Source organism: Hippichthys cyanospilos, chromosome 16 (assembly GCF_059441005.1).
Source record: "Hippichthys cyanospilos isolate Australia breed blue-spotted pipefish chromosome 16, RoL_Hcya_1.0, whole genome shotgun sequence".
Classification (NCBI taxonomy): domain Eukaryota; kingdom Metazoa; phylum Chordata; class Actinopteri; order Syngnathiformes; family Syngnathidae; genus Hippichthys; species Hippichthys cyanospilos.
Genome location: NC_142384.1, coordinates 3,640,560 through 3,666,781, shown reverse-complemented (window position 1 = coordinate 3,666,781; position 26,222 = coordinate 3,640,560). Strand labels below are relative to the sequence as shown.

Here is a 26,222-nt window from a genome sequence, read left to right as displayed (position 1 = left end):
GAGCATGTCATGAGATGGGAAAAGAGTCGAATGGTGAGAAGATTGTGTGAGCCCCTCCCCTTCTGTTTTAAACCGTGCCTTCTCATTTGTGGGGATCCAGTAACATAGCACTCCAGGCAAAGGAAAAGGAGGAGCACAGTGTTTATCCTCATAACTAAGGGGTGGGCAAATGGCCCACGAGAAACATATGGCCAGCTCCATTCTTTGATAACACTCACCAACTATTTACACTATCAAGAAATGTTAGTATTTGCGGAGTTAGTTTTCTTTACATTATCCCTAAAACAACTATATCCCTAATAAGATTGAATTTATGATTGAATATTAGTGCAGTAAAGAAAACTACATCAACTCTACAGTGAGTACTTTTTTTATTTATATCAGTAAACAATTGATTAATTGATTTATTGCATTAATATAAATGAAATTTATGACATAAATAACCATAACTATTAAAAAAATGATAATTGGTTGGTTATTTATGATTATAAATCTATAATACATATTTTGAATGATCAATTCATATTGATAACAATAAAAATGATGATTATTATTGTTATAAAAAGGTTACCATATACTAAAATCAATCTGTAACGCTGATAGCTTCAGTAAACTAAAACGTGTGTTGGGCTGGAAGTTGAGCAATATGTTTTAAAATAGCTAATTTGCACATTTGTGGGTGTGAACGTTGCGACCTCTATTTGCCATGAATCAAAGCAACTCCTCTCTTTTTAAACTGGCATGCGCACAAGTGGCATCTGTGTGGAAAATGCCCCCACGATTGCAGAATTGCCTTATATATATATATATATATATATATATATATACGTATATATATATATATATATATATATATATATATATATATATATGTATATATATATATATATATATATATGTATATATATATATATATATATATATATGTATATATATATATATATATGTATATATATGTATGTATGAAATGTGTGTGTGTGTGTGTGTTTTAACTGGCATCCAGCAACTCTCAGTATATATATTAGATAAATGAAATAATGTATAAAATTTAAATAGTAAAAAGTAAAATGGGTGACCTCATGCCTCTCCAATCATTCGTGTGCTCCCATTTAGACTCCCATTTCAGACTATAAAATATATGAAAATCCATTCACTAAATTAATTTCCACAATGATTCGAAGGTTTTATGCTTTTTTGTATGGATGAAAAATAATGATATTCTTGCACAAGGCTTAGAATGTGTCTTCCTGCCATCTGATAGTATTTTTTCCAAAAACGTCTTTGAACTGCTATACCACTACAATATCTTTCTGCCACCAAAATGTCATTCTGATGGGCATAACTTTTAGAGCATGCCTTACTACACAGAATGGCCCAGCAAGGCACAAGGCAATCTGCCAAATGTACCAACAGGTGCAGCAATTCTTGTACGTGCACAAAAATAAGGATATGCCAGAATTTTCTCGTGTACTGTCTATGAAAATGGAGTTCATAGTTTGTTGGTGACTTAAGGTCTGTAGCTCTTGTATAACATACAATTAATCTGGAGAAATCTCTTCACCAAGCGAATTCAACACAGTTTAGCCTGCCAAGTGAATGTCCCAGAAGTCTCTGTTGAATAGGGAGTGGAACATTGGATCCCACAGAGCCTGAAGAGTGGAAAATAAAGAGCCAAGTTGTACTTCCTTCCTTAAAAGAGCCAATCATTGCAGCATGTTTGTCCCTAAACCAAGCACGCTTTTTTGTTTTGTTTTGTTTTGTTTCCTCAAGGTCGTGGTTATTCTGTCTAAAGAGATGTTATTTGAACCTGGCCAGCCCTTACCCCATTGTGCTTACTTCCTTATAAACAAGCAACAACACAAATTCCATTTAAAGATTTAAGATGAAAGATAGTGCACGTCTGGCTCACAGTTCAGCGCCCCGAGTTCAAATCCACCTTGCTCTGATCTTTCTGTGTGAAGTTTGCCTGTTCTTCCCAAGCCTGCCTGGATTCTTGCCGGGCACTCTGGCTTCCTCTTACACTCCAAAATCAAGCATGGCAGGTGTATTGGACATTCTACATTGTCCTTAGGGGTGATTTGGTGCATGAATGGTTGTTCATCCCTCTGTGCTCTGCAATTGACATGCAACCACTTCAGGGTGCCTGCTGCCCTAAAAGAGCTGGGATAGGCTCTAGCACACCAGCGACCCTCGTGAGGATAAGTGTTTAAGACGATGGATGGCTGTGTACCAGTACAGTATGATCATTTTTTTATGACTAAAGTCAAATTATTTTACATGTGGCCTTGTGTGTATGCCTCACATTACCATAATCTGCTCATCAGTTTTTGTTCCTCTAAAACGATCTGTCATGGCTGAGCATCCACTGAACCCAGATACAAATTTAGTTGTTAAATGAACACAGTACAACATAAAGAAAGAGGGGAAACCCAACAGTCACAAAAAAAACCCCCAATCATTTTTAGGGGAAAAAAAAGGATAATTTTGCAATAATTTATAACAAAACATTTATAACAAAACAAACCTCTATATGACAATGACTTTATCATACACTAAACTTGGAAGTTAATCTAAACAAGTAATTAGGGTTTAGTACTTGTTGCACAGGACAAAGGACAATTAAGGGCTGCCAATATTCACAGGGGCTAGGGACCAGGCAGGTCCATGAATAGCAAACTCATTTACTTGCTGCTTGAGTATAAGCACCTTTGGCCAATGCCAAACGGTGACAAGGTTTTTACTTCCTGAACTTTGATATACCACCTCTGGTCAGGACAGCCAAAAGGTCAAGAAAACTACCGAAGGAGATTAGGGACAACTCTTCACTATACTGTATCAGGGTCAGTCGCAGTACACTTTCAACTGATCACCAGCAAATCACAGGACACATATTAACAACATTTCACAATCACACTCACATCTATGGACTTTTGAAATATTACAATCAATTTAACATGCATTTTACGGAGCATATGCAAGCCATGAAGGGAAAGACCATCTTACATTTACAAAACCACAACCTCAGATTTGTGAGAGTTAACTTTGCCCCCAAGCCGTACACAATAAAATCACATTAAATTATATATGTATTTATCTTTGTCAATATCCAGTCTGTGACCTAAATGACATGAAATTTGTGTTAAAACAAGAAAAAGCACTGTATCGTACAGGTATATGTGACGATTACGACTTGAGGCTGAGATGGGAAGAAGTGTCAGACCATGAGGAAAACTTCTCTTTTTTTTTTGTCTTCTCACAGAATTCCTAGAATACTTTGACTTACAGATAAAATCCTAATTTTGTAGAGGGCGTTCTAAGTGAAACAAGCATTCATGACAAACTTCTTTTGCAATGCCTGTTAAGTGACTGTAAGAAGAAAAACCTTCCTTGCATAAATATTTAAAAGTAGGATTGCATTGACTGAAGCTGCTGAATTTATGTATACCACAAACACTCACACGTACACAAACACACATGCACGTACACCGACACACAGTAATACACACACGCAGACTTCAGGTCTCACGCTTTACAAATGGCTGTTTAGATTAGTTGATGCATTCCACATATTCCTTTACTTTAATCCCATCTGGACAGTCTCAGCTGCTATCTTTGTTTTAGTTAGGGCAGTGATGGGCAATTTAATTTATAGAAGGGGCCACAATTTTCCATCAGTGTTGGTGGGGGTGCTGGATTGTGTCTTTTGACTATTGCAATGCAGGTTGAACTGAAGTGATTACACACAGATACACGTACACACATACATCAATAAATATAATTATGGTCTTTTATATATACACAATTGTACGCTTGGTGAAACACGGATACTGCTCAACTTTGGGCATTTATGGTAAGATGACTGCCTACTGCCCTAAAGCCCGCTGGGATAGGCACCAGCAAGCCTGTGACCCTTGTGAGTAAAAGTGGCTAAAGAAAATGGATGCATGGATGAACTCGAACTGTGTCGCGAGGAAAAGGAAAAGCAAATGCTTCGAGCGCGTTCAACACTGCCGAGGAGTTCACTGACCACCACAATCTGGGAAATTTGAATCAAGCTTAACAATGCGGAACAGATGCATAACTTATGGATATGAATGCAAGACAATATGTAGAGCTTACAAAAGATTATATTAATTTTGTTCTAGTTTTTAAATTGTTGCTAAAGTGTTGGTGCGTCTTATACAGGGTAATGCAAATTACATTTCAAAAGGCTCCCAGATGAACTGGCGACCCGATTCCAGATGTGGGTCGAAATATGTTTGTGCTTCCTGACTCTTTATGATTCCTCACGTGCCAAATGAAAAATTGTTGAACTGCCAAACTGTTCTGTTCATCAAAAATTATTTTCAACTCTTGATTGTCGGCATGAAATTGTAAACATTGTTTTAAAAAAAAGTGTCTACAGTGGAACTTGAACCTGTGGCAAGGAATGTTTTCCTCTGAATTAAGTGAGTCCATATTTTTTTTCTTTTTTTTTCTTTTTTCTTGGTCTAAAATGGTTAATTTTTGCTTCTTCGTTTCTTTTAGTTTTTCTTAAAACTAGAAAAATTCCCTCTGAAATGACTTTTGTCTCAGTTTTGTCTCATGTCTGTGATCTACCTTTTTTCTACAAAAGTCAGCAACAGCATGACCATCGAACATCCTCCAAGACAGGTGATTCCATCATTTTTGCCAGGGTTTGAAGAAGTTCCTTGTGAAACTCCAGACAATTCTGCTGCTCCAGTTTTGCCAGACTTGTCACTGGCTTGACCACAGCGGCCGAGTTCATTAGCAGAGATGGGCAGCACACCGGTCGTGACGAACCGACGTTTTGCCAAGGCCATGTTAATCCATCGTTGTAATCGTCACCACTAGTGTCGCCTGAAACTAGTGATGGCAAAATCGAAACAGTTTCTAGAAATGGCCCAATCATTTGGTATGTTCGAAACATCTTCCACAGCGACATCTAGTGGCTAAATGTAAAGTATCACATTCAAACAGAACAGTCTTGGCAACTAGTACGTACAGTATATGCTAACATCTTCATTTCAGATGTCAGTGTTTGTTGCTCCCTGTGTTGTCTTTTCTGTGGGAAATGAGTCGAAATGGCTCGTTGAGAGTTAAAGGATGCAGATCCCTGCCATCAGCAGTAGTCATACATCACCTCCTCCCCTCATCAAAACCCTCTGGAATGTTTTCCTATATCACCTCTGAACTGTAGGGAAAATACAAGTTGATAGGCGCAGTCAAAATTAAAAAGTCAGCACTCTTTGTACTGTGGACATTGGTTTTGAATGCATGATGTTGAAAAATGTTTAAAAAGTTACATATTATTAATGTCTGCAATGCACCTTTAACTTTTCTCTTCAGGGGCTCACAAAGTTGAGTTTTCTCTTCCCAACGCACCTGATATTATTACTCAGCTCAGCTCAGTACTAATGATTAATTTTATTAATGCAACAAGAACATTCAATAATTCGCAAAAAAACTATCGTCATTGATTTTTCCATACGTAGGATTAGTCATTTGTGCTTATATTACATTATGTTACACCTAGACTTGAGTTGAACTCGAGTGTTGTAATTATATATTCGAACAGTAAAAAGGCTAAAAAACAATAGAGATTTGTGATCAGTTAAACGCATTTATATCGCATATATATATATATATATATATATATATATATATATATATATATATATATATATATATATATATATTCTTGTACTAACGTTAGTTATTTTTGTCTGTAATTTTTATATTATTTTGGCTTCATTGTCCCTTTATTATTCTTGATATGTTCTACTATTGTTTGGTTATTGTTCGAACAGTAAAAAGGCTCAGTTAAACGCATTTATATATATATATATATATATATATATATATATATATATATATATATATATATATATATATATATATATATATATATATATATATATATATATATATATATATATATATATATATATAATATAATTTTTATATTCTTTTGGATTCATTGTCTCTTTATTATTCTTTGATATTTTCTACTATTGTTTGGTTATTGTTCAGAGTTGTTGTTCATACTGTGCATTTCTCACTCTGTATTGAAACTATTGCAATAAAAAAGGTCCCTTTTTTCGTACCTTGGACCTCCGAGATCAAGGGGGCGTTCGAGTGCATTTCCCCTAGTAGGAAGTGAAAAAATGTTCTCCCGACCTTCCGCGAATGCCAGCCAGTCCACGGCCCTGCACAAACCGCGGTTCCACATGCAGTGATTCAAGCAGGAAGTCAACCGGAAGTTTGCCAATCATTGGCGAGCTCGAAAGTACGTCCGGCATCTGATGTGCTGAAGAAAAAAACAGACACCGGAAACAACAAAGAGCTACGAATTATACATTTACTGTGAGTATGATACACTAGTTTTGCATGTGAGACAACGACAAGGAAACCCGTGGTTTGATTTTGACAGTTGTCGTCACTAAGTGAAACGCATGCTGCATCGCACATGTTTACAGACTGCATTGCTTAACATGGCGTCCTAATATGAGACAATCTGAACTTTTGTGAGCTGGGTGTATTCGAACATGACAAACAACTTTTGAAACGCCTTAAAACAAATTGTGAACATCCCAAAAAAAAAAAAAACCTACTAAACTGAAGTAAGATTTCGAGTGAGTTTGACAGTCTGACTTAGGAATGTGGTTTATGTCCTCGCAAGACATTTTAATCTAAAATATGAACTGTTTTAAAACAAAACATTAAAAAAAGCGATTGAAGTAGCACCGTGACAAGTGGTTGTCTTCTTTGTAGAATTTTCAGTAAAATAATACATAAATGTGCTCTTCACATTTTTCGTAATGACCCCATAACAAATACATTGTTACACGCAAAAAAAATTACTCTTTTAATACGTGACCTACTCTGTCGTCCACATTGCTTTTCTTACCATTATTCTACTATCTGCACTATTTTTCTTTTCTTATTTTTTGGTTAAGGGGGTGTATTTTTAGTATTTGAAATCTGATGCCAATAAATAATAGTTAACGCGTCCGCATAGTGTGAGGGTCGTGGAGATTGCATGTTCTTTCCATCCCTGTGTGGGTTTTCTCAAAGATTGAGAAAGATTCAAAGAGATTTATTGTCACATGTCTGGGTAATTTCCTAACACATTCCCCCCAAAATGCATGGTGTATTGGACATTCCAAATTGTCCTGAGGTGTGAGTGATTGTGTCTCTGTGTGCCCTGTGATTGGCTAGTAGCTAGTTCAGGGTGTACCTTTCTGCTGCCCAAAACCAGCTTGAATACAAGCGGTTGAGAAGATGGTTTAATGATGCATGGTTGACACCTTTGACTCATCCACATCTCAGAAATTTAGCCTTCCCGAAAAATGATTGAACCTAACTAAACTTGTCAGCCAGTCGATGCAGGGTGTTCCGTAAGTAGAGGATAAACATTGTAATAATGAAGTCAGTGGCATCGTTCTAAAGCTCCCTTAATTATTTGGTTGCTGTTATTTATTTAGGTATTTATTTGGACTCAAAGACCCATTATTTAAAGGAGTCAAAGAACCAAATGTTCAATATAAAATGGCTCCAAAAATATTTTAATTAAATATACGCCTGCTCATATTTCATCATTTATCTTCTCTCAAAGTGATACTGTGTAAGGTTTAGATTCAGAATGAATAAATTAAATTATTATACATTTCAAAGACTTGCAAATGAATGTGTTCATAACGACCAACAGTATGTTTTAAATATAATCATAGGTCCAGTTATGTGGCACTCCTCCCGAGGTCGCCTTGTCTGTTATAGCTACGGGCAGACGGAGGGCGAGTGTGTTTTGCTGCATTTACCGTAATGCCCCCAAAGCCCCCACAGGCGTATGCGAAAAATTACACATACTCGCTTCAATGATCATACATTTGCGAGTTTCCCCATTTTTTTCCAGGATGCCCCGTGCGGCAGTTACGTATGTAACAGCATTTTAATGAGCACCGGAAGACTGCCAGAGAGCCTCCCTCTCAATAATATGAGAGTCCCCTCGGTATTCCACATCAATACGAATTTGGCTTTTTTTTTAGAAGTTGCGAAAAAAAAGAAACTTAATTTGAGCCTGAAAGGGTTAATTATCACAACATGTTTGACTTAGACCTATGAAACCCTAAGACGTACATAAAAGTCAGTTGCAGCCGTATGCTAGGACGTACAAAATATAAGCTATGAATTTTTGAATGTCCATTTTGGACATTTACAGAGCTCATACTTTTACGGTTTATCCAATCGATTTAAAATTTGGGCTATACTGTCTCAATACCTGGGACAACAAGTGGGGAAAAACATTTTGACTTGGAAATACGATTGAAACATAAAATTTAGTTCTTCCTGTTTCTTGCGCCATGCAAGATGAAACACTTTATAATTTAGCTACACACGCTGCAAAAAATCCTAAGCTTCACACAGATATAAAATCATGGCCTGAAGACATCCACATGACAATCATATAGCATTTTTTAGAGGTGACAAAATCATTTTTTTTAATGTTTTTTTTGCCAGTTGAAGCAGTATAACATAAAATTTGTCTGAAAGCCATCAAGACTTTTTAACATCTCTATGTGACTTTTCGATATCGTGTGGCCTATAGAGTAGCGCATACTATGATGTTTCACAATAACAAATAAAGGTGCTGAAACATCACTCAGATGATTCTGTCTTCCAAATTTTAACAATGTTCTATTTTGAAGTTTTCACCACATTTGGTGATGTGTTTTACTGTCATGCAGAGCACTAACAAGCTGTTTAGGGTTGCAGATTTTTATGTGTACCCCATTTCAAAAACAACAGCCAAAATAAAACAAATATTGTGCTGTGCCAGAACAAGAAATCGTGTGGAATTCTATTTTCGTGAGATCTCATTGTATGAGCTCTCATCTGATTCATAACATCAACAGATAGTAGCAGTAAGCAGTCAAATCAATCTGAATTAAAAATAAATATATATTCTGATTCGAAATGTTGACCTGCAAATCATAATTGATCTAAATCAGGAGACAAATATTCCCACCCGGCGTTATCATTGACTCCAGGTCGACTTTTCCGGTGGTGATGTCAGAATAGAGTGTAGCTAAGAACTCAGGCTAGGCGATTTTGTCTAAAAATAAAATCTCAGTTTGGGTCCCCAAAAATTCCATTTTCAATTTTATTTTATTTTTTTGAGTATTTTTTGCCACCCTTGCGTGTTTGGGGAGAAAATAAGTAAAAATGATGCGCAAAATTCAAAGCAAATAATTATTTTTTTTTAAGTAGCATTTAATGTACATAACTTCCTTTTATAAATTAAAAAGCATTTAGCTTTTGTGAAAGCTCTCCATTATGCTCCATCTTGTGTGTTTCCAATTGTGAATGACTCTTCCTCAGTAAACTCCTTTTTAGCATAAGTTGGTTGGTGACGTGGTCTTGTTCCCCTGTCGACACAAACCCAAAAGACTACTAAACTACTGACGATACAACTCCTGTCTTGTAGAAACAAACAGTTCACATTATTTAGCTGTAACCATGTTGTCCTAGTCTTCTGTTTGGTAGAAGTATAACAACAAGAGTAATTTGGAAGCTACAGAAGCTTATGAGGGCCAAACACACCGCAGAACACAGGGAAGTAAAATATTAATTTTATTCCTTTATTTATTTATTTATTCATTTATTTATTCTACATCTTCAGTAACAAAAAAAATTTAGGGTGGGGAAATATATATATATATATATATATATATATATATATATATATATATATATATATATATATATATATATATATATCACCCAGGCCAAAAAGAACATTTGTCAATGCCATCTGACATGGTATGTATTTTTCCTGCCAGTGTGCTCCTCACTGCACGTCTAATTTTTTTAAGATAATTCTCTTATTTTCCCCTGGTAAGCAATTAAAGCACCTCCCTGTGTCCCTCTGTCATTGAAGACAGTCAAACTCAAAATCATCAGTTGTCTAAATACTGAAACTCAACTGTGACACTTTCAAAAATTGATTGAACATTAGCATTTTAGTGTTAGCTGCCAGGCTGCATGCATTAAGCATAACACCAGGCATTGTTTGTTCAGTAAACCACACAGTTTTTCTTCTTTTTAAACCTTAGCCGATCTTTGACACATGGAGTAAAGCATCATGCTCGTGCTTTCTGTAAAGGAATTAGTTTTAGGTTGTCAACTGTTCATCCCCACATACAAAAAACTATCATGTTTTTCATGGTCAACATGAAAAACAAACGAAAGCACAGGCATAACTGGAAATTAAGTTAAATGAAGCAACTAAAGATCCACATGGCACCCAGAACCCCTGTCACCTTAGATCACTCATTCTGACAATAAAATACTGAATGGTCAATTTGTGACATTTTACCACCTGTCTTCAGCGTGAGTTGTTTGACTTTGTTATAGCAATAAATGTCGGCATCTGCAAGTCTGTTCTCACATTTCTGTAGTTTTCAAAGAACACTTGGTTGACAAGTGTAAATGTCTCATGACACTTCCATCCCTGCAAAAAGGCAGACTAATGTGCACTGAATGAATTGTCCATTTGTTTCGACATGTTACAGCTAAAAGCAGTCTGGGTAAGTCTGGTGCACAAGTGTGAGAATCTTTTTTTCAACTCTTCAAAACCTCTTGCCACAAGGCAATCTTTTGAGACAAATACGCTATCTTTTGAGACAAATACCATTCGAGGTTTCTTTCTGTATATTGTTCCATATATTTTCCGTTGTATATCCGTATACTAACCCATCCAGTAAACACGCGTTCTTGATGCTCGTCAATGTAATTAACAACCCCTCATATTACTTCATTGTTCTTTTTCTAGCTTTCAATCTCTTGCTGTTAAGCAGAATTGAAATAATTTTTGGCAATGAGTACATCTGCATCAATAATTTCACATCCTGCATTAAGTTTTGCTTTCAGATTGCTTTGATAAATACATTTCAGTGCATCCTTATCTTTTTTTTTTACAGTGTTACATGATTGGATGCCCTGGTCAGATACAGTTAACGATGACAGCAAAGCTCCAAGGGTTTGATTTTTGGAAGAAAACCCTCAAAGAAGCGCGCTTTGTAGTGGCGCCCATGGTGGACCAGAGTGAACTGGCATGGCGTCTACTTAGCCGGCGCCATGGAGCTCACCTCTGTTACACGCCCATGCTGCACGCGCAGGTGTTTGTTCGCGATGCTAACTACAGGAGAGAAAACCTCTATAATGAGGTTTGCGAGGAGGACCGACCACTAATAACTCAGGTAAGAATATCTTTTTTTTTTTTAACATACAAGCATCAATGTAGTCTGAGGTGGGCTGACAGTGAGTGTGGAATCGAAACCATGGGTTTTACTTATCGCGGGGGGATTCCGGTCCCCATTAACCGCGTAAAACGAGAGATCAGTGTATCTAATAATTTTAAGCCTTGTAAATGACATATTACTTATTTCACATTCAAATTAATATTATTCAAATAGATATGTGGGGAAATTGGTCTGTTTTGAGTTATGCAGTTGGAAGTTGACCCCCCCCCCCCCAAATATGGGGGTTGAAAATGGGGGGGGGGGGGGGGGGGGGGGGACTCGAGTTGTACTCAGAGAAATACGGTATATTTCCTCCTTTGGAACAAGCTCGGGTTTTCTTCCCCAATCTTAGCTAGATCACGTACAGACTTGTTCGTCTCACTCTTAAAGAAATCCCAACATTTGTAGTTCGAGTTTTGCGCCTATTGTTCCCCTAGTTTATCACAACACAAAATTAAAATGCAGATAGCAGTACAGCACAACTAAGCAGGAGTCACACAGCTTTATTTCGAAACAAAAAAAAATGAGCACTAATTACTCAGCATAAACAATCATGACAAAAATACAGTAGATGACAATCAAGGTCGACTTGCCCCAGAGCTCATTTTTGGCTCCTGTTTTTTCTCGCCAATGCTTCTCATGTGTTTCTCTTAAAATCCACAAGTTGAAATAAGTCAAACAATAATGGGGGGGGGTCTAAATTCTGAATTAATGTATGTATTTTGGGATGTCAGTCCATAGGAGAAAATGAGTGATAAAGAGAAAAAAGTGAGTATTTTTCTGAATGAGTAAAATCTCTCATTTCTTTTGTTTCAGTTTTGCGCAAACAATCCTGAGGTGTTCATTCAAGCAGCTCTTTTGGCCCAGAACTACTGTGATGCCATTGACCTCAACCTGGGTTGTCCTCAGATGATAGCTAAAAGGGGTACCTTTTAGTTTAAAGCAAATATTAAATGTTATCACTTGAAAATGCAACTAAAAAACAATGAACTGTTTTTGTGATTCTTGTCGAAGGACACTATGGAGTTTTCCTGCAAGATGAATGGGAGCTGTTACAAAAAATGGGTATTGCATTTTGTGAATCATTATGTTTGTACGAAAAAAAAAAATAGTTAAAAGTTAAAAATTTTAGTTAAGGGCAGTACTAAAAGACAAAAAACAGGATTAAAAAAAGACATTCAACCTAACTTAGAAGTTAGTGATTGTAGCTGGCTCGTTCCGCTTAAAATTAGCACTGGGTCATATCATTGTATACACTGGCAATTGATCCATCCATCCATTATCTACCGCTTAATCCAGAGTCAGGTCACGAGGGCAGCAGCTTTATCAGGGAAGCCCAGACTTGGCTATCCTCTGCCACTTCTTTCAGCTCCCCTGGAAGGATCCCCTGGTGTTTCTTGGCCATATTCTCTCAAGCATGTCTAGGGTCATCACCGGGCCCTCCTCTTGGTGGGACATGAGGCAGGACGCCTCTATGAGCCGTCATCTAACTGTGGTGGAGAGCTTTGCGTGTCCCAGTAATCCTAGGAGCTATGTTTTCTTTGGCTTTTGGTAGTGTCTCCCATTAAAAACAGGTTCTAGATGAGGAACCAGACTAAGTGCAGCTCACAGGCTCTTTATGGTGAGTAAGATTATTAGATATTGTTTCCCCCTGCCTGGACGCGGGTCACCACGGCCCGCCAACTCTGGAGCCATGCTTGGCATGATTCCCTGGCGACAGAAGCTAGCTTTTGGATCAAATGATTCACTCACCCCCCCCCCAAAAAAAAAGACTTTTGTCACCCTTTTTGCTGCGTTGTAACTATGGCAGTGGGGAAAGTAATAGTTCAATTTATTGCTAATTTTTTCATAAAATTAATTAACTTTCTGTTTTTTAAATTAAAGCACTGCTGTCATGGTATTTTAAACTTTCCAGAGTTAAATATATGTAAATACTACATTAAATGATGACATCTTATCTTTGGAATATTAGTAATTTAGTTTCAATCTGTTTAAATTTTAATTGGATTAGAATTGTTTGTTGGAATGACTTAAATTGGTAAAACAAAAAATTGTATGTAAATGTTTTTTGCTGGAATATTTTAGTTTTTGGTCAGTTGGATTTTTGGGGGCCCATTGGTTGGGAGGAGTTTAACAGTTGAACTTGAAGCGGTCAAAAAAGCTTTATTGGGATAAAATGAACATTTTAAAGTAAAAGGCTTGAACAGGACATATTGTAGAAATTACATGAGAAGATTTGAAAACAATTTTAAAGTGTGTGTTTTTTGTGGGAGTTTTAATGTTGAGTTTTTAGTTGTAATGTTTTGCATTGTAAGGATAAATTTAACTTTTTCAAACGTTCAAACTTGAATAGGTAAGAAAATGTGTGAATTACAGGAAAAAACCCAAATTTTAAATTTTTGTAAGTGTGAGATTTTGGCATTAATTTGGCTACAGTTTATAGTCATAATGGATTGAACCCCTTATTTTACATAAATTCTGTTTTGGCCAATAAAGTGAAATTTTATAATTAAAATTTGAAAGTGAAATTTGATAATATCTTGCAGCACACCTTAAGAGCTCTCATGAAAACTAGTTGAAAATCTCAGCAGTAAACTAAGCCTATATAAGACTATTTTTTTTTCAGATGTATGTAGTTTTAATCAAATGCTTTTTCTCATTCAACAGTCACGTTAGCAAATGAAAAGCTGTCTGTGCCAATTACGTGCAAGATCCGTGTATTTGAGGACATTGAAAAGACAGTCAGTTATGCCCAGATGCTGGAGAAAGCTGGATGCCAGGTACAATCTTTTTAATGCTCTTAAATGATTTAATTTGTTTCATTTATACACTAAGCTACGGTGACTCTGAAGTGCAGGTTACACAAACTAAAAAAAACTAAGCAAACAAAAAAGTTAATTGCAAACAAGAAAACAAAAACACCTTACAACAGAGCATGCAATAAAAAAAGAGAAGGAAAGAAGAGAAAGCTCGCAAGAAAAAGCATGCAAGAAAAAGGAGTATGCAAGAGAAAAAGAGCTCATTAAATTTTCCCTGCCAGAAGTGGTTGGTGTGGATAGGGGAGCGGGGTGTGGACTCACTCCTGATTGGACGTGATTGGACTGATTAGACGTGCACAACATTCGTGCAACGTTAATCTTGTGACAAGTTTTTTTTCCCCTCTTTTTAAAAATGAGCACCACCAGCGATTCAAACATTGTCACCGCGATCAAAAAAAATTGGCGCCGTCAAGTTGCTTCAAAGCAGAGCCTGTCAAAATGGGTGTATGCAAATTAACTCTTTCCTTGCCAACGACAAGATTTCTCATGTAAAATACATGTCTCCGAGTGACTATGTTTTTCCTTTCATGAGTAGCGTGATGACACTCATGGTCAGCGCTCCTCTTAATTTTAAGCTTATTGAGCACTGTAGTGATGATGACCATTTGATGGGAGTATTGCTACCAAAAATGTGAAAAGCGAGTCGCGTTTTCCGATAACTCTTGGCACTGAACAAGTTAAGCAACATACTAACTTGAGCCAAAGGTTAAGTGCCAATTTCAAATTAACTAATTTTTGTTTGATTTTTTTTTTTTTTTTTAACGCATTGGATCCAAATGACCCTCATGCAATACCGTTTGTACATACTGTATACAGTATACACACAATTCCCCAGTAAGTAAGTAAAGTTTGTAATGAGTTGCAGTCGCCACCAGATTTCAACAGTGCTTTTAATCAGAGCATGCCAAGTTCAGTACAGTCCTTCCACAAAAGAATAAGCCCAAAGTGATAAGTTAAGAGAGTGTTATAATGATCCCAAATTAGAGAAATTCAGGCAACTATCACTCAAAAATATGCTTTATTTAAAGCTACAGAGAAATGGTGATCAATTGATTAATGATGGCGCCCTGCATACATCCTCAGCCCCCATGACGGATGATGAGACACACTGCCTAAAAAAAGGGCAATAAGCGACCAAGTGTCCCAGTACCTCACGGTGCGCTTTCACTGAGGCTATATCATATTCAGACTTGAATTAGTTTTTGTAACCCTGATCCCTATATTTTTATAGAGACTCGTCCCCAGAACCTCCACAAAACAGATCATTGAGCACAGCGCTCACAAAAGTCAAAAACACTGAATAAAAAATATTAGCAGCGATAGATTTTGTTAGTGGAAACTAGTGTAAGTCTGGGATGTACATTTTTTTACAGTAGTATTTTCTTGAAAATGACTTATTTTTTTGCCTGGAATAAAACTATTCCACTGATTTGCTGAATTCCTGATTTCCTTAATAGTGACTAGAGAGTAGGCTAGCCTAATCAGGTTAATCTGGGAACACATTTATCAACTCTAAGACAAACAAGAATGAACCGATAAATATTTACATATACACTCAAAAGTTTATGTTCCACAATTGTTAGAGACAATTTAGTCAAGTTTTTGCTTCAGAAATCTGATCCCTTTTAGTCTTAGTGGGATTGAGCAACAGACATGTCTTCTGCTTTTTGTTTCTATATTTGAAGAATTTGCAACGTGTTTTTTATGGTTAGTTTTTAGGTGGTTTTAGGATAAAATATTTTGCTTTACAAAAATGGATGTTTAGTATTTTTATTTTCTTCTCTTTAGCTACTCACAGTGCATGGCAGAACCAAAGACCAGAAAGGAGCAATGACTGGAATTGCGAGTTGGGAGCATGTCAGAGCAGTCCGGTGAGCTGGAATCTTATTTTATACTGCACCTTCATTATGTACTCCTGTTTCTGTCTTTCCCTGGAAAGAATGCAACGGGCTTTTTTTTTTTTTTGCAAGGTAATACATTATACAGGGTACATAACTTCCCATACATAAGCTTTGTCTACCTATGACATCTACAATACATTGTAAAACATTAAATGACACTTTACATTTTCCTATGTATGAACATGCATGGCCCATCCTGTATCTACACACACACACACACACACACGCACGCACGCACGCACACACACACACACACACACACACACATATATACATACATACATACACTGGGATGTAAAAAGTTTGGTTTTGTTAACAAGAAGCATTTATTGATGCAGCATGGGACTGGGTCAGGCTTGTGGCTATCAATGATGCCTTAGTACTGGTTGCTTAGTTGTTGGAGGTTGTGGTATTTTTTGGAACATTGGACTTTGGCATGTCGAATTCTCGGTCAGTAGTACTCCAAGGCTAACTGCAAATACTGGTATATATTTTATAGAGCAGTTTTGCAAATAATTGACTTAATTTGAGAAGCAACTTTCTAATTTTGTGGACTTTTTTGTTAATCAACTAAGGAGTATATGGACATTGCAGGGTTAGGGTCAGAATGTTTTTATGGGATGGCATGAACAGTCAGCGTGTCATAAATAAAACATTTGTTATTTCTTTATAGAAATATTAATGTGAATGTGTAGTTAATATAAATGAATGGCAGTTATCAAAGGTTCTAGGAATATTGCATGCATGTAAAAATAACTGAAACAAATCACTGTTATCAAATATTTCCCCGAGGTGTGGGGGGTGACGAAAAGGGTGGCCAGAAGGTGACAAGCCGCTCATCCTCACAACGTCACAGGCTTGCTGGTGCCCACCGAAGCAAATTTCGGGCAGCAGGTGGGGGACATCCTGAACTGATTGTCTGACAATTGCACAGAGACAAACACTCACACTACCAAACACACCTACCACAGGGATTCCACATACTGCGTTGCGCCACCAGAAAGACGCCGCACACCCCCGCCGACTGCATGCGTCTCTGCCTGGCCACATCACGGAATTCCTGGACAGTCATACTGCACTTGCGCGGGGATTACCAACTGTAAGGTTTAAAAAGAAAAAAAGAAAAATGTTCTAAATTTCTATAAACAATCCAAACTCTGTGCAATATGTGCATGGATAACACTTCATGGCATGTTTGGGAGGAAGCCGGAGTGCTCGGAGAGATTGTGAGCTTAGGCAGAACAAGCAAACTCCACACAGGAAGACCGGCGCCAGCTGGAATTGAACATGTGTCCCTTAACTGTGAGGCGGACGTGCTAACCATTCATCTACCGAGCCGCCGAACAAGAATCTATTTGTTGATATGTACCACTCCAGTAGTATGATGTTCTTTAATTTTTCAGGGTTAATTGGGACCAGGAAAACCCCCACGAAAAGTGAATTCCGTAAAGTAAGATAGGGCTGTTAGACTGCTTCGGACTCCACTTTAGGATCGAGCGTGGGAGTGTTGCAGGCCATCATGCACTGCTGTAAAGTGACAGTCGTTTGGGCCACAGTGTAGCCATGTTTCCATGAGGAAGATGACATTACAGTCCATGGGTTTCTTGTGTTGTGTAATCCATAAGACACAACACATCAATCTTGTTCACCAATGTCCACACATTAGGAAGAAAATGCTGGGTAAAGAGAACCGATGGGAAGAAGAGCCATCCATCCATTATCTACCGCTTCCCTTAGGAGGATCATCAGACATTCCCAGGCCAGCCCAGAGACACGCTCTCCAGCGGCTCATTGATATGTGGTTTTAATTTTGCAGTCCAATGTCTAAAAGCTCCTGACCGATATATGATGTAGAAGCCAAGCTGTTCTGAATGAGCAAATCCGAAAACACTGCTAGCTTGCCAACTTTAAAGAGACACCGGGCCTCACGTTGTGCATGTGGTGCCACTACAATGCCATACCAATGCTTTGATTTCCCCGCCAAACATGTCTGACTGTTCTGCCGGGGAGAGGTGAAAGTAGTGAATGAATAAGCAAGGGAGGGAAAATATTTCCTGTGGAACTCTCTGATGTAAGAAAACACTGCGCTGGGACTGAAATGGGCAAAAGAGGCAGAAAAGAAGTTCAAACTATATGAAAGCAATTAGTCAACGATGAGAAAACGCCATACACTAAGTTCCATCATCGATGTTGTTGACGTTGACTATTTGTGACAGCAAACTATTCAACTAAACAAACACTAGTCAGACGAGAGCATTTTTTTTACTGCAGTAAATATTGTACACTTGTGTCATTTCTCCTATTCTTCAAGTGTTACAGTTGTAACAACATAGTGATGAATAAAGTTCTCGTTAGTACACTGTGGTTTATGCCGAAATGGACATCATAATCAGGTAATAAAGAGTGTTTGTTTGTAGATGCCTTTATTCCTCGCCTATTTTGTAGTGCCACAGCTCTGGTGGCTAACGAACAAGCCAGTGCTAGCAACAAAAGGTCAACACCTGGAGCATGTGCTGTAGTGGTCGCAGTTTTTCATGCCACATCACAACATCCTGTTTTGTCCGGGTTCTTTTTGGTAATTGAATTGTTTTGGTTGGCCAAAAAAATGTTTCTGTCTTAAAAAAATTGTTCTTGCTAGCTTGGCCAGCATCTGTAGTTGGATGGTGGCATGATGCTGGCACCTGTTACCTTTGATGCCAAATGCGAAATTTTCAACTGAAAATTATGTGTTACAGGAAGGCGGTCAATATTCCTGTGTTTGCCAATGGCAACATTCAGCATCTCAGTGATGTGGAACGCTGCATTGAGGAGACTGGAGTGCAAGGGGTGATGAGTGCAGGTTTGTAAAAGGGGTAATTTCAAAACATCAGTTGTTTAAATTATTTTAAATTGACTACAACTTTCATTGCTATTTAGAGGGCAACCTCCATAATCCAGCACTCTTTGAAGGGCGTAGCCCACCAGTTTGGGAGATGGCAGAGGAGTACATTGAGGTGGTGAGGCAATATCCTCCTTGCAACTTGTCCTATATACGAGCCCATCTCTTCAAGCTGTGGCACCACACGTAGGTTTCTTTTTCTGTGTATTTTTTTTTTTATTTTTGCTGGGTTATTGTACAAGGCTGAAAACCGCATTAAATTGTAACAGGTATCAACACCGCACAGGATCATAACCAGTACAACTGCTGATTAACTCTTTCAGTGCCATAGACGAGAATCTTCTAAATCTAATCGAAAATACTTGGGTTGTGTGTCAATGACAAGAATTCTTATCAACTACGTTTTTTTAAGGAATGGATAGATGACACTCGTGGCTAGAGCTTCTCTTAATATTATGCCCAATACTAATAATATCGAATACTGTTGTAAGGTAGTTACATACATACGCACACTTTTATTTTGCCATCAAAAACACATTTTCACTCTTTGATCATGTTTAATCAAAGGGAAGATGTTTCAGATGCTACTAAAAACAAAAATTTGTGTCAAAGTCAATGTTGTGCAGAAAACATATCTTTTCGCAAAAAAAAGCCAATTCTCCCCTCTCGTCCAAAATAGCTTGGTGTCACTTAAATGACCTATTTTCAAACAGTAATTACTAAAGAACATAAAAAGGTAGATTCTTACTTTTTTTCCAAGGAAAAGAATGGAATCCAATCTTTTATATGGTACCATCTTGACAGTCATACATTACAATATTCTGCTGGCCTTGAAAAATGTCTCAAAATGCTCTTAATCGACTATCACTCTAGGGGTTGCCTTATCAGATCATTCTTGGTGCTGAAAGTGTTAAGGACGCCAAGAAGCGACTCATCAATTACGGTGTATGATACAGCACAAGTTTCCACTCACTGCTGTGAGACGTACGGTGCATTCAAATTCAGGCTGACATTTCAATTTAAATAGAAAAAAAATCCACTGATGCATTTAACATTAACCGTATTTATAATTATAATCATAAATAATGTCATGTTATTATTGTTTTTTAAAGGCTGCATTATTAGTTTTATGCACGGCTAGTTAGCTATTCTGCTGGATTCCTGTTTTTATTTTTATACTCTTGGCGTTTCCCCTTGTCTGCATGTTTTTTACGACTTTATTTAACTATCTTTACTGCAACGTTAGACTGTGAAAGAGTTCGTGTGATCCAGAGTCAGTATCGCTATAATGGTTTTGTTTAATAAGGGTAGCAATGTGACAAGTGGCTGCCGTCTTTGGGGAGTTTTCTAAAATAAACAAAATCAAAATACAAAAATGACCACTTCCAATGATTCTATAATAAACCATAACAAATAATTTCACAAGACAACAATTGATTCATTTTGGACATGGCCTTCTATGCTTCCCACACATGTATTTTTCCTCCCCACACAAAAAGCAGCCTCTCCAAAAAAAAAACAAATTTGTTAATGTTTTTCAATTCTTTCCGTTGTATGTTGAAGTGACTTTTCCAAACACAATTTGTATTTTGACAAATTTTCAATTAAAAATATCTTGTCACGTTGAATATATGAATTAATAGTACAACTATTAGTTTGATGTAGTTTAAGTGTAAGTCAAGTTATTTTGTTACAAAGTCCCAAGTCAAGTCACCATCTCTGGTAACGGAATGACCACCTCTGCTATTAACACATAAAACATGTGATGTTCTGTGTTAGGCTTCAGATTCACCAGGACTTGAGAGAGGAGTTGGCTAAGGTCAAAACCCTTGAGAGTTTGGCTAACGTTAGTAACCAGCTGAGGCTGCGATGCCAGGTAACATCTGTTTTAAAATAGCCTCAGAAGAGAAATAAATATTCTGATTCCAAATCACAATGTTTTTATATTTGCCTTTCAGGAAGAGATTGCCAAAGGAAGTGATATGAATAAAGAAAGCACCCTGCCCTTCCCTCACTGGATCTGCCAACCATATGTCCGACCACCGTGAGTGGCTACCATTCCCTTATACGGTGTTCCCTCATTTTCCGTGATTAATGGGGACCGGAAAACCCCAACGAGAAGTGAAATGTACGTGCATAAATGAAAAAATATGTAATATGTCTAATACAGCCTTGCCTAGCGTCCTTTCGGATATCTAGTGGGCTCCTAATCGTAGTACGGAGGCTGAACAGGCATGTGTCTCTTTTTAGGTACAAACTTTGTTTTATTTTACAACACACCACACACAGTGCATCAGAATGTGGTGAGCGGCAGTTAACTCTACCCGCAGCCCCAAGCACTACCCCCACCCCCGCTCATTCCTTGCAGTGCAATGCATGTTTTCTTGAAAGGCCAGACTCAGCTTTTTGTCTGTTATTCCCCCATGCATCAGCTCACACCTCACACACACCACCCCTGCATGTCGATCTCCACACAGCTCTGTCAATCATAACCACAAGCACACTGCTTTTAGTGGTGAAGAGTTGTTGGAAAAACGCCCTGATATAATGCCATGACTCCTTTGATGTAGAATGACAGAGCTTTAATTTGAAGCAAAAATTTCTGTCTTCTATCTTAGCTATGTATATTGAACTGAAGGCACAGGTGGTTTAGTGCAACTTGCAGACAGGACTGCCTAAATTCCAGGCCAGTGCCTCAATCCCCTGTACAGTGATCCCTCGCTATATCACGACTACAGTGCATCACGGATTTAAAAAAAAAAAAAAAAAAAGCTATTTTGCCGATGAACGCGCCGCATGCCAGACAGACAGAGTAACTATAAATGCACTTAATGCACTTTCCACGGACACTCCTTGGACAACCAACTACTGCAGTACACATTTGCTTCCATCATAAATTATTAAACCTTATACAGTAAAAATACGTTTAAGTGGTTGTGGTCTCAAGGAGAGCTGTGTCATATTAGCCCGGCCCAGAAAGTCTAATTAAAGTGAACGCTGTAGAAAACATGATAGAAGTCTCAGTTTTCTTGAAATTCCAATGTATTGCAAAATAAAACTAGGTAAGAAATTTCAAACGGCCAAGAGCCTGCGTGTTTTCTGATTGACATCAAGCTGTTTGCCTTCGTTTACATAACAAGTGGAAGTTGGGGCGGGGGTAGATTCCAACACTCAAAAGTGATTTTGGGAGGGAGATTGGCACTTCTATATGACACGTAATTGGCTCTCGGCACGACTATCGACCAATGAGGGCATGAGTGTAATCTACTCCCGCCCCAACTTCCGCCTCTGGTTGTCCAAGAGACCAGCGCTGATCTCAACCAGAAAACACGCTGGAAGGAGGAGGAGGAGGAAGAGGTTTCGCCGTTCCGTTGGAAATCGCGTACCTAGATTTTTTGTTTTTGTTTTTGTAATAAATTGGAATTTCAAGTGTAAGCTGCGATTTTTATGTTTGCTACAGTCGTCACATTAGTTAGATTTCTGTACGGCGCTAATATGACCACATTATGTGCCCCAAGCAAGGCAGCGCCAAAATCACAAAACATACACACTGGCGGGAGGAGGAAAGCGGCTTCACCGTGCCGTTGGAAATCTCTTACCTAGATTTCTTTTGTAATAAATTGGAATCTCAAGTGTAAACTGTGACTTTAATCATGCTTTTTATCGCATTCACTTTAATTTGCCTTTCTGGCCCTGCTAATATGGCCACAGCTGAGACTACGGCAAAATGGATGGGAAGGGATGACAGCAGTTACTGTGTAAGGTTTAATGATTTAAGATTTAATTTCATGAATGTACTACAATAATATTTGTCTGAAACATGTATAGTATTTCGCCTCCACTTTTCACATTTAAAAAAAAAAAAAAATTCTGTGTGGGGACCAGTATATCACAGTTTTCACTTATCGCGGGGGGTCCCGGTCCCAATTAACCATGAAAAGTGAAGTATCACTTTTTTCCCAGTCCCAGTTAAGAAAATGAATGTTTCATCACAATCTGGTATAAAGAAATTTGCCAAACAAAAACTATTTTCCACACTATAAGGGACACCTTAAAAGCCCTCAATTTTCTCAAAAGCTGATAGTGCACCTTATCATCCGATATACAAGTTTTCATTTTTGGGGGACAAAAAAAAATTGAAATCACTTAATCGCCATGTAAATTCTTCAACTTTTACCCCTGCATTCCAGTGATAAATGTATTTTTTACATAAAAAATTTCATAACACCCTGTTTGAAATTTTTGGATGCTATATATGCTCCAATATTTATGAAATTATATGGGGACAAGGTGCAAAAAATGCAGGTTATTCTCATAAGAAGCGTAATTTTATAAAACAAATCCAGAAATTGTTATTAAATTAACAAAACACTATATTTTAAGGTTTCTGTTTGCCATTTGATTTAAATAAATGAGTTTAATTTTTAATTGAATCATAATTATATTCTTTTAAACTCATCGGCATTGATCTAAACCGTCTTTTATTATAATCAAGAGTTTCTTTTTCTCATTCGTCAGATAATACATATTTTCCACAAATCATCTTTATTCTTAACTTCTGATTTAGTAATAAAGTTTGACTGACTTATCAGATTGTTTTGTTGGCATTCCCCTTAGTGCAGCGCCATCAGGTGGATGCATAACACAACGCCAGCCACCACTATAGCTTCTATTCTATGCGCTTTATAATGCGGTGCACCTTATATATGAAAAGAGCTTTAAAATAAGCCATTGACTGAAGGTGCGCCTTATGATCCCGTGCGCTTTACAGTGTGGAAAATACGGTAATTTGTTGTAGAATCCTGATCCAAAGTCTAAAGTTGTAACAATGGCACTAATCTGAAGCTTCTTTTCATCTGTCTATTACAGGCCAAAAGATTTGTCTGGCAAAGGTAATGCGCAGGATTCACAAGCAAAGACGACAGGGTGCCAAAAGAGAGTACTAGAGGACACAACTGTGTCAGCACAAATACTCTCCAAAAATAAACAAAAGAAAAAGTCTCGCAATCCCAACAAGAACTTCTTTCCGGATCAGAAACGTAAGTTTAATCTGTCAGGAAACAACTTTGACTTTGTAATTTGTCTTGCGTTTTATGATTGTCACTTTGTGTTGCCATTCACCTGTGATATGGTAAACTTTCAATCCACCAATTTCCTGTTCATCTGGGCTAGAATGGCACAAAATCTGCCCTGGCATTTTGGCTGACACCAGCACATGCACAAGTGTCCATATTTTATGTAATCATGTACTTTATTCATTTATCGATCGATCAAGAACTAGATCTATCCATCCAGCCATTTTCTTTCAATAAAAGAAGCAGTGGGACAGAACCATGCCTGTGTGAATCCTTTCACACATGCAAGGGCATTACAATATTATAGACAGTGAACTAATGGATTTGGTCCTATTTTTATTGTTAGTATTATTATTATTATTTATTTTTTTTTAATGTTCATAAAATCTTGAGGGCCGGATTAAACCTCTTCGTGGGTTGAATCGCGGGCCATACGTTTGGCACCACTGGTATACGGTATGTACAAACCGGATTGAAGTTGGGAAATGTGTGTAAAATGTAAATAAAAACAAAATACAACTATTTGAAAATCCTACTCAACTCATATTCAATTGAATACAGAACAAAGACAACATATTTAAGGCTCCTTTTATACCCAATCACTGAACCCACCTGTTCCCAATTAGCCTGATCAGATGTGGGATGTTCCAAATAGAGTGTTTGATGAATTTTTCTCAGTACTTTTTCCGCCTTCTACTGGACGTGTAGCAGCCATGAAATTCTAAGTTAATTGTTTTTTGCCAAATAATAATTAAGTTTATCAGTTTGAACATTAAATATGTTGTCTTTGTATTGTCTTCAATTGAATATGGGTTGAGAAGGACTTTCAAGTCATTGTATTTTGTTTTTATTTACATTTTACACAATTTCCCAACTTTAACCGAATCCGGTTTGTAGAAGATGCTGAGTTTTAATGGCCAGGCCGGAGACATCGTGTGAAACCAAAGAGGAAGTTTATGTAGCGAATGAGAACGAGAGAGCAGTTGGTGTGAGAGATGATGGCGCAGGCTTACATGGAAGCAATTGATTGACTTTGTAGTTAGCAAATTTGTAGTTTGGGGTTGGTATTTCACTGACCCAGTTCTAGAGGTACAGAAGTATGACTTTATGGTTTGTTTTTGTAAAACTTATTTATACATTTAAAAACTCACTTTTCCTATGAATTTTTAAAATAATAGTACACTTTTTATATGCACGACATACTTAACAAATGAATAAACTATCATTTTTCCTCCCAACAGCCAAGTACATCAAATGTGAACAGTGTGGCAATCCAAAGGTAAGATCACGTTTTAATACAACAAAAACACGTGTGAAATGGTTTCTCTTTCCTAGGGGGGGCTTTGCAAAATGTAATTGAGAATCACTGATTTAAGCATTGAATAATTGTACTGGTGTCTGTGATATCATACATCCCTTATTATAATAGCCTCAGACTTCGATGTTCAGTGTTACAAAGCTTTTGAGCATCAAGCTTGGAATTTCCGAAAGACAAATGAGCGATTTGTTGACTTGGTGGCCAAAGTGTTCATGTATTTCCTTTCATTCTTCCAGGGGAATAAGTGTGTTTTCAACCTTTGTCGAGGCTGCTGTAAGAAGAAGTCCTACAAGGAGGTGGCAAACTGTTTAAGTCAGTATAGACAAATGCACCTATACATGTAAACTAAAATAAAAATTGAATGGGTGATTTTACAAACAGAACTGGAATATTTTCATCTCATCACGTTTCAGTGAGTCTTCTGAAACGCTATTAGAATGTAGGTACTGTATTTGTCCTAGTACAATTCAAGTTTGTTTTTTCTTCCTCATTTTCAACCCTAATACCAGGGGTCTCGATATATAACTGCATGATTCAAAACCAGACCAATTTTCTCCTCATATCTGTGTTTGAATGACGTTCATTTGAATGCAAAATAAGTCATGAAATTTACTAGGCTTAAAATGATTATGCACCTCTAATTCGATATAGTAAGCATCCGTTTTTGAGTGTTTGCACAAAACAGCGCGCTTTGGTCAAGTGCCGCCTGATTGCCTCTTTGTTGAGGCTGAGTGGCTCATTTTTTTTTTTTTTCTGGCAGACTTTAACGCATTATGAAAAGGATAAGACGGCCAAAATGCGAGAGCAACTGCTCCTAACTCGGTGCTTCTCAAATAGTGGGGCGAGACCCCCTGGGGATGATCCCAGGAAAAAGGCTTTGTTTTTGTCATCTGGAATGTAATTGCAACAAAGTCATAAATTTCATCAT

The 26,222-nt window shown here is 37.5% G+C and overlaps 1 protein-coding gene across 2 annotated transcripts in view; it reads left to right on the top strand.

Moving 5' to 3' along the window:
* The first annotated feature begins 6,238 nt into the window (after positions 1–6,238).
* dus1l (dihydrouridine synthase 1-like (S. cerevisiae)) overlaps positions 6,239–26,222 on the top strand; it is a 20,824-nt gene continuing 840 nt past the window's right edge. Inside the window, exons 1-13 of one of the 2 annotated variants that reach the window (XM_088437185.1) lie at positions 6,239–6,366; positions 10,983–11,261; positions 12,120–12,228; positions 12,318–12,368; positions 13,971–14,083; positions 15,911–15,993; positions 18,759–18,862; positions 18,940–19,087; positions 20,681–20,777; positions 20,860–20,945; positions 23,771–23,940; positions 25,218–25,255; positions 25,531–25,590. In XM_088437185.1, coding sequence (XP_088293311.1) covers positions 10,989–11,261; positions 12,120–12,228; positions 12,318–12,368; positions 13,971–14,083; positions 15,911–15,993; positions 18,759–18,862; positions 18,940–19,087; positions 20,681–20,777; positions 20,860–20,945; positions 23,771–23,940; positions 25,218–25,255; positions 25,531–25,590 — 1,332 coding nt within the window. In that variant the 5' untranslated portion in view covers positions 6,239–6,366; positions 10,983–10,988. Of the gene's footprint in view, positions 6,367–10,982; positions 11,262–12,119; positions 12,229–12,317; positions 12,369–13,970; positions 14,084–15,910; positions 15,994–18,758; positions 18,863–18,939; positions 19,088–20,680; positions 20,778–20,859; positions 20,946–23,770; positions 23,941–25,217; positions 25,256–25,530; positions 25,607–26,222 lie in introns of both variants that reach the window. The other variant, XM_088437186.1, reaches the window with a different exon arrangement.